Below are 16001 nucleotides of genomic sequence, written 5' to 3'. Positions count from 1 at the left end.
GAAATGGTTGAAGACAAAGCGCTGGAGAGTTCTGAAGTGGCCAGCAATAAGTCCGGATCTAAATCCGATTGAATACTTATGGAGAGATCTCAAAATTGCTGTTGGGAGAAGGCGCCCTTCAAATCTGAGAAACCTTGAGCAGTTTGCAAAAGAAGAGTGGTCGGAAATTCCAGTTGAGAGGTGTAACAAGCTTGGTGATGGTTATAGGAAGCGCTTGATTTCAGTTATTTTTTCCAAAGGGCGTGCAACCAAATATTAAGTAGAGAGTACCAATAATTTTGTCCAGCCCGGTTTTTGAGTTGTGTGTGAAATGATGTCAGATTTGGCTTTTTTTCTCTGTTTTTTTTGTGTTGTTCCAATGCACATAAAGGAAATAAACATGTGTATACCAAAACATTTGTAATTGCAACAATTTACTGGGAGAAATGGTGCATTTTCAAGGAAAATTCCAGGGGTGCCAATAATTTCGGCCATGACTGTATGCTCAAAATAGTAAAACATTTAAAATCCAATGAATCAAGAGATTCCTGTACTGTGTGAAAAAAAAGAAAAACACAACAGACTAATAAGTACACCGGACCATAGACAAAGAGCATGTTTTTAGTGCAGTTTGAACTGATGACAGCACGTAAAAGAGTAAACTGAAAATACCATTTTTTAATAGCATGAAGCTAAAAGAAAAAGTCCTTTACCTTGTGTAAAGTAGTGAATGGTGAAGAATAATAAAGTAAATAAACAAACAAACAAACAAAAAAAGAACACTTGAACAATCACTGAACATTTTCCACAGACCATCAAGTATTATAGCTGATCATTAAAGCATGCAGAAAATATGTTACATAGACTGAAAATACATATTGGTACTCTAAACAAATCCAAATCATATTATGTGATATCATCTACTATTAAATTCTGCTCCATATTTGTAAAATATTTATTTTTATACTGTATTGAGGATTTGTTCTGTTTTGTGTACTTTATTGTATTGACCCCCTTCTTTTTGACACCCACTGTACGCCCAACCTACCTGAAAAGGGGTCTCTCTTTGAACTGCCTTTCCCAAGGTTTCTTCCATTTTTTCCCTACAAGGGTTTTTTTGGGAGTTTATCCTTGTCTTCTTAGACAGTCAAGGCTGGGGGGCTGTCAAGAGGCAGGGCCTGTTAAAGCCCAATGTGGCACTTCTTGTGTAATTTTAGGTTATACAAAAATAAATTGTATTGTATTGGTACTTCTGTTTTCTCTGAAAGTGTCATTAAATTCTTGTGACAGAATATAAAACAAATACATAGTACAGTGAAATTCTTGAGAAGTGAAAAGTGTTAAGTGATTTTAATGCTTTGGTTATACACTCTGAAATAATGTGTAAATTGATCCCACCCCTTATGGTCCTGGGGCTTTAAAAGGATGGCCGAATGGTGGCATCTTTGACCAAGCAGAAGGCTGATGATCAAGGTCACTCTGTTAACTCATTGTGCGTTATTTTTGTTTGAAAATGGGGAGGGCTGTGTTGGCACCCTAAACTCCTCTTTGTTTGTCGACCCTTCTTTCCTTAACCACCATATATGTATATAATCTCACCATGCTACCTATAGGATGATGCTTATTTACAGTATCACATACTAGATCACAAAATTAAAAACCAAAAACGTCTCTAATAAATGTAAAATCAGCACCAGTATCCTACCAGGAAAAACAAGACCTCTTGGTCTTGGCTCCGCAAGATGTTCTGATTAACCATGCAGAAGTCTGAAGACTTTCTATGTTTTCAATTCAATTAAGTTAATCGGCTCAAAGATCACATGTCACATTCAACTGCAAAATTCACTTCCCACATTAGAGTTGTATGTCAGGTCAAAAGCTGGAAAAGTTGTTGCCATATGGCTAAATGAGGAGCACCATTTACTGCATACGGAAAGTAAGAGCTTCTGTAACATAATGCCTGTGAGAGAAAGATACATAAAATATCTAATCATGCTTAGAAGGGGAAAGGCTTGTAGTTTATATAAAGGACTTCCAACTAATGCCATATGAAAGACATGGGAAAGAGGGATGATTAGCATAAATGACATCCAGATGAAGTAAGTCTACTAAGCAGAAATGTAAATGACAGTTTTCTTACTGCTGACTAGGTAATACCCACAGTTATTAAGGATGAATGCTAGATATTTTCATAAGAAATCATCCTTGCATCCTCTGCAGCTTTCACTAATTCCCTTGTGAAAACAGCTACTTCATAAATTCAGATTCCCCCCTGCTGGGAGAGTCATATCCTCTGCTTAAGTTAAATCTCTAAATATGCAAAAGCACAGAGAGCAGCCAGGGCATAATGTGTAAGTGTCCACGTAGAGGATGCTTTAACCTTTATAGCTCCTTTTGTAATTAATTAATTAATTTCCCCAAAGGCATTTTTCCACTAGCTGTATGGTACTTTTCCTCCTCAAAGAAACTTATTTCAAAGGCCAGTTTCAATTCCAGTATTCTTCTCAGGGTTTAGAGGCACAGGATCAGTCACTTTATTTTTTTGTATTACATAATTTTTTTCATAAAGAAGGTTATTAAGCCTGGTATATTGTAAATGCACCAAACAAGGCACCTTATACTCATTCACTATGAAAATGATACTGACTTTATATTTATGGCGTTTTATTTCAACCAATTTATATTTAACATATTTTCTGATTAAGGATAGAAGACTAAAGATTTAGGTAAAGAAAAGCACACTTATTTAAATTTATGGCAAAAATTTTATGCATGAACATACAGTATTCTTTATGTATACCTTTGTGCTCTTACTCTTTCAAGCTATGATGTATTATCACAAAGACAATTTTTCATAAATTCACCTTTTAATGGGTCTATCTTTCAGACACTCTGAGATCCAAGAGCATAATTTATATAAATATAGATTTGAGATTATATTTGAATAGTGATGTTCAACCTGACAGCGCTAGAGGAAGTAATGTTGAATGTAGATCACCTGACACTTTTTTAGATGTTTTAGTATCAAAATGAAGAGAATTGTCTGTGATATGGATTTCATGCAATGATATTAATAAAAAAAAACACTGTACAATCTTCCAGAGCACTGCAATTACACATTTATGTAACCACATACTCTGGGAGACTGCATGAAAATAAATCCACCAGCATGAAGTCTCAGTAATGTTAGGTCTGTGACATTGATAGTTGTTTATTAATGCATCTCCTCATTGACCAGAACTATCAGAAGCACATTCAGATAATAGAAATCAACATGCTTTATTTATCAAAAGACAATACTCTGTTTAAAACTGTATGCAGTGAAAGCTTTCAAAAATGATCAACACACAAAGTAAGGGAGACATCATCCTATTCTAGAATTAATTTTCCAAAGTTTTGTTGCATATAGAGTGGAACCTCGGTTTGCGATCATAATTTGTTCCGGAAACGTGCTCGTAGTCCAAAGCACTCATATATCACAGTGAACTTCCCCATAAGAAATAATGGAAACTCAGATGATTTGTTCCACAACCCAAAACTATTCATATAAAAATGAATAATACAAAATATAAAGTAAAAATACATAAAACAAATTAACCTGCACTTTACCTTTGAAAAGAATCATGGCTGGTGTGAGTGAGTTTCTAAACTCTTATGGGATTGCACCCAATGGGACGACAAGCGGAAGAGCGTCCCAAAGCAATCGCAGTCTCCCAGCGCTGTAGCAGTTCGCCGTAAAAGCGAATCCGAAAAGATCGCGGACATGCTATATGTGCCTGCCGTCAATGGGTGATACAAGGAACAAGGAACATTATAAATGTGCAGGGCCCTGCCTGACTGCTGTGTTTGTGTATAAATAATTGCGCTGTTGCTGTTTCAAGCTGAATAAAGCTGGTGTTGCTAAAGTACTGAGACTCACCTTTGTGTTTTAGGGTGCAAGACGGGGACTCGCACGTCACAGCACACACACGTGCGCGCGAGCACGCGCACACACACAGTCACAATGCTAATGCGGTAGTAAACAGTATACAGTAATCCCTCACCTATCGCGGGGGTTACGTTCCAGAGCCCCCCCGCGATAGGTGAAATCCGCGAAGTAGCGACCTATATTTATTTTATTATTTATACATATTTTAAGGCTTTATAAACCCTTCCCACACTCTTATAAACCTTTCTCACTCTCTTGTTAACCTTTCCCACACTCTTATAAACACTTCCTATACTCTTAAACACTTTCTACATTCTTAAACACCTCAGACCAACACTGCACACTGCCTGCACGCAGCGATCAGACGTCAATGTGTCTGCACTCGCTTTGTGAAGGGGGGCAGCTGAACTCACGCTGAGCAGAAATGGACTTTGTGCTGCTTCTGCCAAAATGCCTGCTTGTCGCTCTGCTCGAGGAGTGTGTGTGTGTGTGTGTGAGAGCTGAACGCACCTTCGCTCAAACCCCCCCTCCCCGGAAGCGCAGTTCGCATTGTCAAGGGGGTGGGGAGCTGAATGAAAGCTAAGGAGAAGTGGACTTTGTGCTGGGTTTGTGCTGCTTGTCGCTCTGCGTGTCAATAATTTAAAAAGCCTGTACAATCAGGCTTTTAGGTGTACATCACCAATTTTCCTGTCTCACTGTCTTGTCTTGCGTGAAGTTAAAATGTTTTATAATAGTGAGATGTTACTCATATCCTTAGCCCGACATCCACATATCATATGTGTTAACAAAGTGTGTTTTATAAGTTTACATGTGTTTAAAGCATGTGGGATGGGTATTTTAAGGCTTAAACTAAAAAAATGTTTATTTATATGGTCTTTCTATATCACGGATTTTCTCCTGTTGCTGATGGGTCTGGAACATAACTTCTGCGATAGGCGGGCAATCACTTGTATTTAAAAATCCGCGAAGTCGTGAATCCGCGAAAAGTGAACCGCGAAGTAGCGAGGGATTACTGTACACTCGTACGGATGTTGACTATATGAGTGAGGCACGCTGACTCAGACAGGAGAATAGGAGACGATTGCCCACAGTCCCGCAGCGAGAGAGAGAGAGAGAAGAGCCATCAACTCAGTTGGGATCACATGACGCTCAGCAGACAAAGCGTATACATACTACTCGTACTGCAAGACCTCGCTTGTTTATCAAGTCAAAATTTATTAAAAATTTTTGCTAATCTTGCAAAACACTCGTAAACCACGTTACTCGCAAACCGAGGTTCCACTGTACTCTATACCAAATCACAGACAGAAATTGAAATGAAACTGAAACAAGCAGCTATAAAAGGATTATGGCTGAGGGCTTAAAGAAAAAGCATTGTCACCACACAGCTGCATAAAGAGCTGGTCATTCAGGACATTTGCCTTGATGGCGAAATTCAGGGACTTGCGGCATACAGGATTTTATGTTTTTGGGCACAAGATTGTGACGTTCTGAAACATAGTGAACTGTTAGGACTTGTGGCACACACTGTTTAATCAATGCGGTAAATCCACGGAATTGGACAAACATTGAGGGGGGGAGAGGCATCAGTAAAGCAGGCAATTATGTTTTCCATGGACTTTTCATTAAGATACTCCTCAAGAGCATTGAAAATTGTCTGACCTTGTGTGTTTGTCGTCAAGTATTACCAAAAGGAAACTCCTCAGCCACGTCTTCGTCAGCAAAGTAGCGAACATAAGCCATTAACAAGGCATTGTTGCCACCTGTTGTTGTCTTGTCCAGCCAGATACTAAAAGACCATCAATATTTGTTCCTCAGAATCTAGGATCATTTCATTTATTTTCTGAGCCACAGTGTCGTTACTCAAGGGCAGCGCTCTTACAAGTGCCAATGAGTCCTGTTCCATAAATGTGGAAACAGACTCATTTATCTCTGGGAGGACTAATGTCTCTTCCACTGTAAAAGGCAGCTCTGACTTTGCAATTAAGAGTGAGATGCTGTAGAAGGCCACTAACATTTTTGCACTTTGATCAAGTAATTTGCATGCGTTTCTCTTTGACTGCTTGTTTTTTGAGAGTTTGGAAGTAGGCTAGTTCTTTTGATGCCTTTTCAGCATGAATTTAACAGGTGTTCCTTTAAATGTGATGGTTTCATGGCCTCGTTTGAAAAGACCTGCTTGCACACTGACAGCTGCACATTCAATTGTGAAGGAATGAACCCCATATTTCAGATATTTGAAATTGTACTGATGGCATTTTTTCATGGATGTTTGAGCCATTGTTGCTCTTTTCTGTTGCTTTTTCTTTGCATAACTCACTTTGTCAACTGGCTCAAGCAAAATGCCTCCCAACCTCTGCAACACACCCCTAACATTACAAGACTTTACAACACCACTGCTCACATTGAGAAAATCTACCATAAAGGTACAAAATGACTCACATAGAATGTTCTAAAAGTCCAAAGTATTAGATTCACAAATCCCCAGACTTTTCATGCTAAAACATAATCATGTCCATACCTCAGATATGCAATGCAAGGTAGAATGTTCATGTAATGGTGTTCAGAAGGAAACATTTACTCTCAGTAAAAATAGTGCTGTTTTTAATTGCAGTTATCAGCACTAGAGCATCACAACTTCAGTGGCCTGAGATTAAATCCATGACTAGTTACTGTAAGGAGTAAGCAATTGCTCATATTTCCATGTGTTACCTTTGGTTACTTCCCACATAACCAAGACTATAAATTAAGCAATTTTAAGTGAGCAAGGAAGTGCATTGTGAAGGACTGATTAGTTAAATGCCTGATGCTTCAAGAATAGGCCTCAGTTCCAAGTAAGTCTGTAACTGACGATATTTTAAAAAATAGATAGATGCTTAAATTATGCTTCAAAATACTATGAGACAACCCTGCTGATTCTGAGAATATGCTGAGGATGACAGATTAAAAAAATTGCGTACCTGTGAAATATACTGCACGTAAGACACTAAAGGTAAGTGTCATAATTCAGGGATGCAAATTATAACAATGCAACATTACTGAGGGAATGATGTGCATATTACCAAAATATTCAGGTACTGTGTTAATGAGTTTAGCCAAAAAGGATCAGTGGAATAAAAACTTCATGACAACGCAATGAAAAGTTTTAGGACGTTTAGTTGAGAAAAATGGGTTGGATTCTAAATGCCTACAACACAAATCAAACCACACTCGACTAACATACATTTGATTGAGTCTGTAACACCCTGTGTAAATTTTGGCTACTTGTAAAAGTTAGAGCTTGTTTTTTTATTATTCAGTTTTATACTCTCAGTGATGTTCACATGGTACAACAAACTCGCCTCTCCCTCTCTGAGTTGATGGCATTTATCTCCATTCTTTTCACAAGAGTAGCACTATGGCTGATGCCAACTCAGAACTATTTGTTGTACCGGCAATCAAAGATACGATGTCCTGTGACCACTATCAGATGGGACAAAGGCAGGTCCTTAACAACAGACAGCTTCTTCACAGTGCTTTCGCTGGCTAAAAGACTGTTGCACTCTGCTTGGCACCATAAAGAAAAATGGGACTTCCACTTGCAGCTCAAGTCACTTTAGTATGTGAGCAATTCAACACGCTGCTGTTTAGATCTGGTAGTGTCTTGATGATGGCAGTTCTTACCTTTACACCACTCAAGAACACATATAAACTCCCTGTCGATTGACATTTGAGCTTGGATTTTTTAACTCATTGATGGCAACATGTAAATTAAATGTTTTTTTTTTCTTTGGTTACATTCTTGAACAAAAGCGCACATGTTTATTTGATATTTGGACTAAAGTCTCCACACATTATATACTAATAATGATGTGAAGTGTAACATGGAAAAAGTTTCTGCTTTAGGTATGTGTTCAGCATTTCTTACCACGCATTTACTTCTTTTCATCCTACACTTACGAGATCCTTGTAGACACAGAACACACATGAAATGCATGTATTCCAAATAACGATATACTGCATTATTACCCTATACAACTCCAGGAACCTCACATGCAGATAAAGAGCCTTGGCTTGAGCTGGAAGAAACTTTTTGCCTGAGCTGAGCTCCATCAAGGCGGGGGATGGGACAGCAGGCTGCTTTCTGCTTGTGCTGATCGACGCATTTACAAAAAAAAAGACACTAATGGAGAGATTTCAAGGGATTTAAAGTGGGCTGGGCTAATGAGTTTTTTCATAGGCTTCAGGAATTCTAGTGTTAAAACAAAGTATTCTTAACTGTGATAACTGCAACTAGATGGCAGGTCACTCCAAACTTTCTTTTACAACATTTTCATTTCCAACTTTATGCATCATTTTAGCAAAGCTTTTATGGCGGCAGACTTATAGATGTGGAAGTGTTTATTTTTGTAATATATTTTCATGAAACCACAAGCACAAATCATTAAAAGCAATGTTTTTTCTGGCACAACCTAGTATGCTAGACAGGGCATGATATCTTACAGACATCTAAGTTATTAACTAAAAAAAAAAAAAGCAATCAATACAAAACAAAGTGTTATCAGCAATTTCAGTGCCTGGCTAATAAAAGGTATTTTGCAGCTTAATCATTACAGCAAAGCCAAAAAGAATTCCATTTTCAGTGGCAATGTATGTTACAAAGAATAAACTACACAATTAAATAAAAAAGGCCATTATAGATTCATTTTAAAGAATACTTATTGCTATGAGATGATTCACGTTTAGTTAGCTCTAAATGTTTTAAGACTAGTTCTTAGCTCTATATAAATTGCAACTGTCACCAACACAATCTGTAAATTAAAAGCAAGGACATCAGCAATTACAAAACATCACTTTAAGATTCAAATCATGTAACAGGTTGCAGAATCAGATTTCTACTGTTGCATAAAGGAAGAGGTTCCATTTATTTGATTTTATTTCAGAAACACACAACAGGACTACTGAAACACAGGACCATAGATTCTTCAAACAGTATTTCTTAGTTCTACACACACTTTCACATTGGCCAAAGTATTCCACTAAGGTTTTTTAAAGCTAATAGATGACTTCTTTCTCCATCATCCAGAAGAAGAAACATAAATAAAGGAACCTGGAAAATGCAAAATACAAACAGCTTAAAAAAACAATTACTTACGGTTTTAATGTCATTCTAAGTGATACTCCTGAACAGTCTCTGTGTTTATCTGCAAATAAAAAATGTTTTAATGCATCAAAAAAGCAAGACATTTGCTTAGAATATTTATAGATGTGTGCATTATATTTTACAAATTATTATCACAATTATATATTAACTAGTCATTTAGCCCGTTATAACGGGCGCTAGAACAGTAGTGCATAAACATTAGTAGGAACAGTCTATATTAAATGGCAAGGGACTTTGACCTCATTATTTTTGTTGGTCGTATTTTTCTTTCTTTCAGCCTTACTTTTGTTGATGTGCTGAGCTGACCGTTCTTCGTGGCCTGTTGCCGTGTATTGTGTGTCTTTAATTTTCTGTGACAGTGATACTGTCTTGTACAGCTGTATTCAATAAGGGCGCGCACAAAAAGGCGAGCTTCAAAAAGGTGACCTCAATTGAGTGCGCCTTTATTCGCTGTGCCCAATTGAGGTCGCCCTTTTGAGGCTCGTCTTTTTGTGCGCACCCTTATTGAAGGATACCGTCTTGTACGTCTGCTGGCTTGTACGTCCGTAATATACCTTTAATTTTCTCTGGTGGTAATACAGGCATGCGCGTCAGTAATATGCCTTTAATCTCCTCTGACAGTAATACTGGCTTGTATGTGGCTGTAATATGCGTCACTGTATTGTGTACCTTTAATTTCCTCTCGCAGTAATACTGGTTTGTATTTCCGTAAAACGCCTCTAACTTTCTCTGACAGTAATAGCACACCGTGCCCCGCGCATGCGCACTTCATCAGAAGACACCCACACACGGACACCTGGACGCACATAGGGATTTTATATATATATATATATATATATATATATATATATATATATATAGATAGATACCCAAGAAGCAAATTGTACCAAATGAAAACGTAAATATTTTTCATATGAGTAACACTGCCACAAATTAAAAAAAAAAAACCTCTTGCATATCCTTAAAATCATGTAAATAAAAAAACTGGAAAAATTTTTAAGGATGGTAAACACACCAATACAAATATTCATTTTTATGGTCTGGAAAAATTGATAATTCATAATGGTGAAATGCATACTCTGCCATGGTGCAAGGAATAACTGTATAAGATATGTCTTAACTGTTAGTTTCAGCTCTATTAAAACATTTTCCCTCTTCCTTAAAAATATTACTAAATTAAAGTTCTAATATAAAATGTACAGGGGAGAGGACTGAACAGGTAGGTCATGTTTTATGTAAGTCATGATTGACTGCTGTACTGTTTCACTATGCAGTAGCTGAAGTTGTTCACGAGCTATTCCAAACCTTGGCTTTAGGTTAGCAAAGATAAACATAAACAAGTAAATAAAACGTGTTTTGGCATATAAAGTCGTAAAACAGCTTAGCAGCCTTCAGGCTTACCATTGACAACTTACTAGTATTTTTGCTGCAGACTATATGCTGTGATCACAAAAGACAGGCATGCTTAAAATTCTAAGAATAAATAACACCAAGGTTGGAGGGCAAAATGCCCATAATCTCTGGAATCATTGTCCTACTTTTATTAAAGAGACACAATCAGCCTCAAAATTTAATGCTAATGGCACATTTTAAGATATCACAGTATAAAAACTGCAGCAACTGTTTTGATAGGCCTTTCAGTAGCATTTGCATTCACTCCCATTTTGTATGTTCTCCTGCAGAATGAAGCTGGGACCAATCAGACACTTTCCTGATGATACTGCACGAAGGATGAGAATCTGCTTATACTTGCTTTCAAAAATGAAGACTCAATTTGCAGAAATGTAGCCCCACACCTGTTGAGAATCCCTGCTGTGCTTCACTATTGGCTGCAAACATTGATCTCTTTAGCACTCACCAGATCTTTTAAGGTCAAACTGCTCCCTGATTAAGCCAAAGTTTACAGAGATTTTGACTTTCCAATACAGTTTACTTGCTGCCATTGTAATACCACAGTCACTGTATTTTTGTGCAAAGGTGAAATTCTAAGGTTTTATTTCCACTTCAGGGCAAATGGCTTTTTGGCAGCAACTCTTCCATGAAGACCACTTCAGACAAGACATATTAAAACTGTAGAGTGTATGTAATTGGGTTCCAGTGGTTTCTGTGAGTTTACAGGGTTGGACTTCTTCCATTTTCCAAGGGACTTTGTTAAAAAAATAACCAACATATTTAAGGAATGTTATAAGACATTAAGCACACTGAAGCATAAAGAAAGTAAGGTTTATCTCAATGATAAAAACAGAAATGCCACAGCTCAATGCACTGTGCAAAGACGAAATGCTATAAACTCCTTACATAGCAAGAATGCTACAGTTTCAGAACACTAGTATCTATTGGAACTTTCTAAAATATTATCTGCTAAATTAATGTCAGCCATGCTTAAGAAACCTGGAGAGGATAATTACCAAAACAGTATGCCAGACATAAATTACTTTTTATCTTGTCACGCTTGGGTCACAGATTTGCACAGAAACACAAGAGGTTGTAGAGACAGAAACTTTATTCAAACACTGCAAACAAACATGTCTCTTTTTCAAAAGTTTAAACGTGCTCCTTGACAAGATGGAGATGACAGCTCCGTCTCACATTTAAAAGAATGCAAACATATCTTCCTCTTCAAAGGAGTGCACAACAGGAGCAGGGAAGGTCAGAGAGAGAGAGAGAGAGAGAGAGAGAGAAAAACAAACAATCAAAAACTGACAGGTGCTGTTCGGACTTTTAAATATGCGAAGTACTTCGCGGATCGCGCCATAGATTGGCTGCAAGTAAGCCCAGCAAGCAAGGGAGCAATGTGAAGGTAGTCTTTCAGTGTTTTTTAACCTGTAGGGGTGTGATCAGCCCCCCAGCTCACACCCCCTCCCTCAGCTCTATTCACATTTTCGTGAATCAAACAACATTCCAAACCAGGCTCAAACAAGCGTGACAGGACATCAGCATTAATATGTTCAGAGCCGGGTCGTTGCCCCTCTGTAAAACTGTAAGGTTGCAAACCCAAAAACCATCTCATGAGACGAGAGTTTGTTTCCTTCTGACGGTATAACCACTGAAGTGGAGCGTGATCTGTCACTAATGTGAAATTTCGACCCCATTAATATTAACGAAGCGCTTCCACAGCCCATTTTATTGCCAAGCATTCTTTTTCAATAGTTGAATAATTACGCTCCATAGGAAGCAATTTCCTACTCAAAAATGTGATAGGGTGCTCTTCCCCATCAAAAACCTGGGACAGGATGGCGCCTACACCAAATGCACTTGTGTCTGTCTGTAGAGCAAAATCCTTGAAGAAGTCGAGATTCCGCAGAACTGGATATGAAGACAAAGCCATCTTCAAATCACAAAAGGTACGTTCACAAACGTCTGTCCATACAACAGGGTGGTTTTTCCTGCCTCTAGTAAGATCTGAAAGAGGAGCAGCCCTATTTGCAAAATCAGGGATGAATCTTCTGTAATAACCTGCAAGCCCCAAAAAGGCACATACTTGTTTCTGGACGTGGATAAGCAAGCATTTCTTCCACTTTTCTGAACTGAGGTTGGAGTAAACCCCTGCCCATGGAGCAGCCCAGATAATGAGTCTCAGACATACCCAATTTACACTTCTTGGGGTTAGCTGTCAAACCAGCTTGTCTTAAGCTTTCAAGGACAGCCTGGAGATGTTCTAAATGTGTTTGCCAATCATTACAGAAAATCACGACATCATCGAGATACACCCCGGAATATGCTGGAAAGTTAGAGGCGCGCCATGAAGACCAAATGGGAGTCTAGTACATTCGTAAAGTTCGTCAGGAGTCTCAAATGCTGTTTTTTTCGCAACTATCAGCCTCAAGAGGCACCTGCCAGTAACCTTTCGTGAGATCCAGTGTGGAGATATAGGATGCCTGACCCAGTTTTTCCAACAGCTCATCAACACGGGGCACTGGATAAGCATCAAATTTAGAGACTTTATTCAAGTGCCTGAAATCGATACAGAAGCGAACCGAGCCGTCTTGTTTTGGGACTAATACGACCTGACTGCACCAGTCACTTTTACTTTTGTGAATTACACCCAATGCCAGCATCTTTTTTACTTCCTCGCGCACAATATTCCGTCGTGGTTCCGGAATCCGATATGGGCGCATCTGCACCCTAACACCGGGTTCAGTAGTGATTTATGTTCTGCAAGATTAGTCACGCCTGGCAAGTCTGAAAAAACATCAGTGTTCCGTTCAATCAAAGATAAGAACTCTGTCTTTTGCAAGTCAGTCAAATCATCACCAATGGCAATATCGGTCTGAGAGACAGCAGCCAAAGAAATGTACACCCCCGCGGGTCATTCCATTCCTTCAAGAGAATAACATGTAAAATCTGGAAAGGTTTGCGCCAGCCCAGTATTCTAGCCTTGTAATTTACTGGTCCCATATGTTCCACAATAATGGCAGGGCCCTGCCATTTCGCTAGGAATTTGTGTGGATCTGTTGGAATCAGTACCAGAACATGATCACCAGGTTTAAATTCACAGAGCTTACAGCGTCTATCATAAAGACATTTCTGAGTTTCCTGCTCACGTCGCTGATGCTCCACAGCAATAGAAGAAAGTTTAGAAATTCTTTCTTGCAATGAAATTACCCGATCTGCAAAGCTCAGCCCGTGAGCTGTTGTCCCGAATCCTGTCCATTCCCCTCATACAACATCCTTAGATGCCTCGCGGACGTCTGCCAAACAACAACTCGAATGGACTCAAGCCAGTGGACGCCTGCGGCGATTCTTGCACAGCAAACATAATAAAATGCAGGACAGAGTCCCAAGACGTCGTATCATCATGAACAACTCGCCTGATCATCTGTTTTAAAATTTTGTTAAATCGCTCAGTCAGACCATTCGTCTGTGGATGGTAAACAGTGGTAGTCAATTTCTTAATAGCAAAGCTGTCACACAATTGTATCATCACACGAGAAGTAAAAGGTGTGCCCTGATCAGTTAAAATTTCTCTAGGGATGCCAACACGAGTAAAAATCTCGCACAAAGCTTTGGCTACAGTGGAGGAATTGGCTTTTTTCAAAGCAGCCACTTCCGGATATTGCGTTGCGTAGTCAACCAACACAAGCATATATTGATACCCATTTTTAGTCTAAGGTAGAGGGCCTAGTATATCTAATCCCACCCGTTGGAAAGGGACTTCCAAAATAGGCACAGGAGAAAGGGGAGCCTGAGGAGGTTTATAAGCAGAGACGATTTGACAATCAGGACAAGAAGAACAGAATCGCTCCACATCTTTCCCCATATTCAGTCTATAAAATCGTTTTGATAAACGTTCTCTATTCTTATCAGTCCCCAGGTGCCCACCCAAGATGTGAGAGTAAGCTAATTGCAAAAGACTGTCCCTATGTACTTCAGGTACAACTAACTGTTCAATAAATTCCCTGACTAAATGATCTGATATCACTCTAAAAAGGCAGCCGTCTTTCTCAAGAAAGTGCGGGGTTTTTAAGCCCCCAGATGCAAGTTCTTGATAATAACTGTCACTAGCAGAGCAAGCCTGTTTAAATGCATATTCTAATGAGCTATCAGCATGCTGCAAGCACACAAAATCTCTGCTCGCCAGTGCCCGGTTCTTGTTCAGAGGCATTTGCAAGTTGAGAAGTTGCAGATGGGCCAGCCAGCTGCTCTAGGAAATTGGGGGTGTCTCCCTCGGTCTCGCCGGAGAGATCGGGTTCAATATCTAGTCTGGGCTCGAGAACTTCCCCAACAGCCACTTCGGGTTCAATATTTAAACGGGCTTGAGATCTTCCCCAACAGCCAGTTCGTCCTCTTCCCCCCCACTAAGCTTGACACGGGGCTCACTGACTGGTGTCCGACATTCGGTTATGAGTCTAGGAAAAAGGGCATTCCTCCTACCGATCAGTAAGGGTCAGGGGCAGAAGTCCGAAACGGCAGACCGAACTTTAAAATGTCGACCCTTATATGTTAAAGGAAGAAGCAATGTCCGAAAGTCTTTAACATCTCCATGTACACAACATATGTTTATAGTTTCAGTGTTACACAGGTACCTGCCGCCAAGACAGTCCCATCTGACAATACAAAGGTCACTTCCTGAGTCCAATAATGCAGAGATCTCGCGGCCCTCTAACTTCACCGAGACCATTAAGCCATCCTTTATATCTGAAGAATAAGGAATCCCGGAGCAACAAACTTTGGAGATACCAATTTCCATCGATTGAGCAGGGGATAGGCGACATTCCCTCGCCAAGTGGCCAGGTTGATCACACCGGAAGCATCTTCGTTCAGCTCCACTGCCGAAATATCCACGGCGACGTCCACAGCCTCCTGCTTCCCCAGATATGGGTGCTACGTTAACAGCTGGATCCCCTGGTGGTCTTCCCGAGGAAACCCAGTTTTCAAGGTTAACAGCACGTAGATGCTCTAACCTCCGTTCAAAGTGATGAGCATTCCCTAGCCGATCTCTCGGAGGCTGCAGAACAGCAAATCCACCGCTTTTTCTCCAAGCGGTTTGAGAACCCTCCAAAAGTCTGGCTATGATGGTCAACGATTCAACATCATGACGAAGAAATTCATCTCGGAGAACTGCAGGTATCCCTGCCAGCAGTATATTCATGACAACCTTTTCCACAACTCGCTCCATCTCGTTTACCTCAAATCAGCAGTGAACTTTATGAATCAAATCTTGAATTTGCACACGAATGGGTCCGTCCATGTTCAGTTTCCAATCATGAAGCGCAAAACCTTTAGACAAAAAGCTTGTAGTTTTTCGTAAAACAACCTGCCGTTTGAAGAAATCATAATCACGAGGCACATTCCATAAAGCAATTAAGGCATCCCCAGACAAAAAAGGGGTGACGATGACAGCCCAGTTTTGTTTGTCCCATCCAAGCAAAGTCGCCACGTGTTCAAAAGCCAAAAGAAACACCTCTGGGTCATCGGAAGGCCCCATCTTCGTCAGTACATCCTTGGCATTAG

General features: G+C 39.5%; 1 protein-coding gene across 8 annotated transcripts in view; it reads right to left on the bottom strand.

The window, feature by feature from the left end:
* The window catches only part of pam (peptidylglycine alpha-amidating monooxygenase), a 392585-nt gene that overhangs the window by 120179 nt on the left and 256405 nt on the right, over positions 1-16001 (bottom strand). For all 8 annotated transcript variants that reach the window (XM_028805293.2, XM_028805296.2, XM_028805297.2 and 5 more), the window contains exon 8: positions 9039-9087. In XM_028805293.2, the coding sequence (XP_028661126.2) occupies positions 9039-9087 (49 nt within the window). The remainder of the gene's footprint in view (positions 1-9038; positions 9088-16001) is intronic.

This window comes from Erpetoichthys calabaricus, chromosome 7 (assembly GCF_900747795.2).
Source record: "Erpetoichthys calabaricus chromosome 7, fErpCal1.3, whole genome shotgun sequence".
Taxonomy (NCBI): Eukaryota; Metazoa; Chordata; class Cladistia; order Polypteriformes; family Polypteridae; genus Erpetoichthys; species Erpetoichthys calabaricus.
This window is presented reverse-complemented; position numbering and strand designations above follow the sequence as displayed.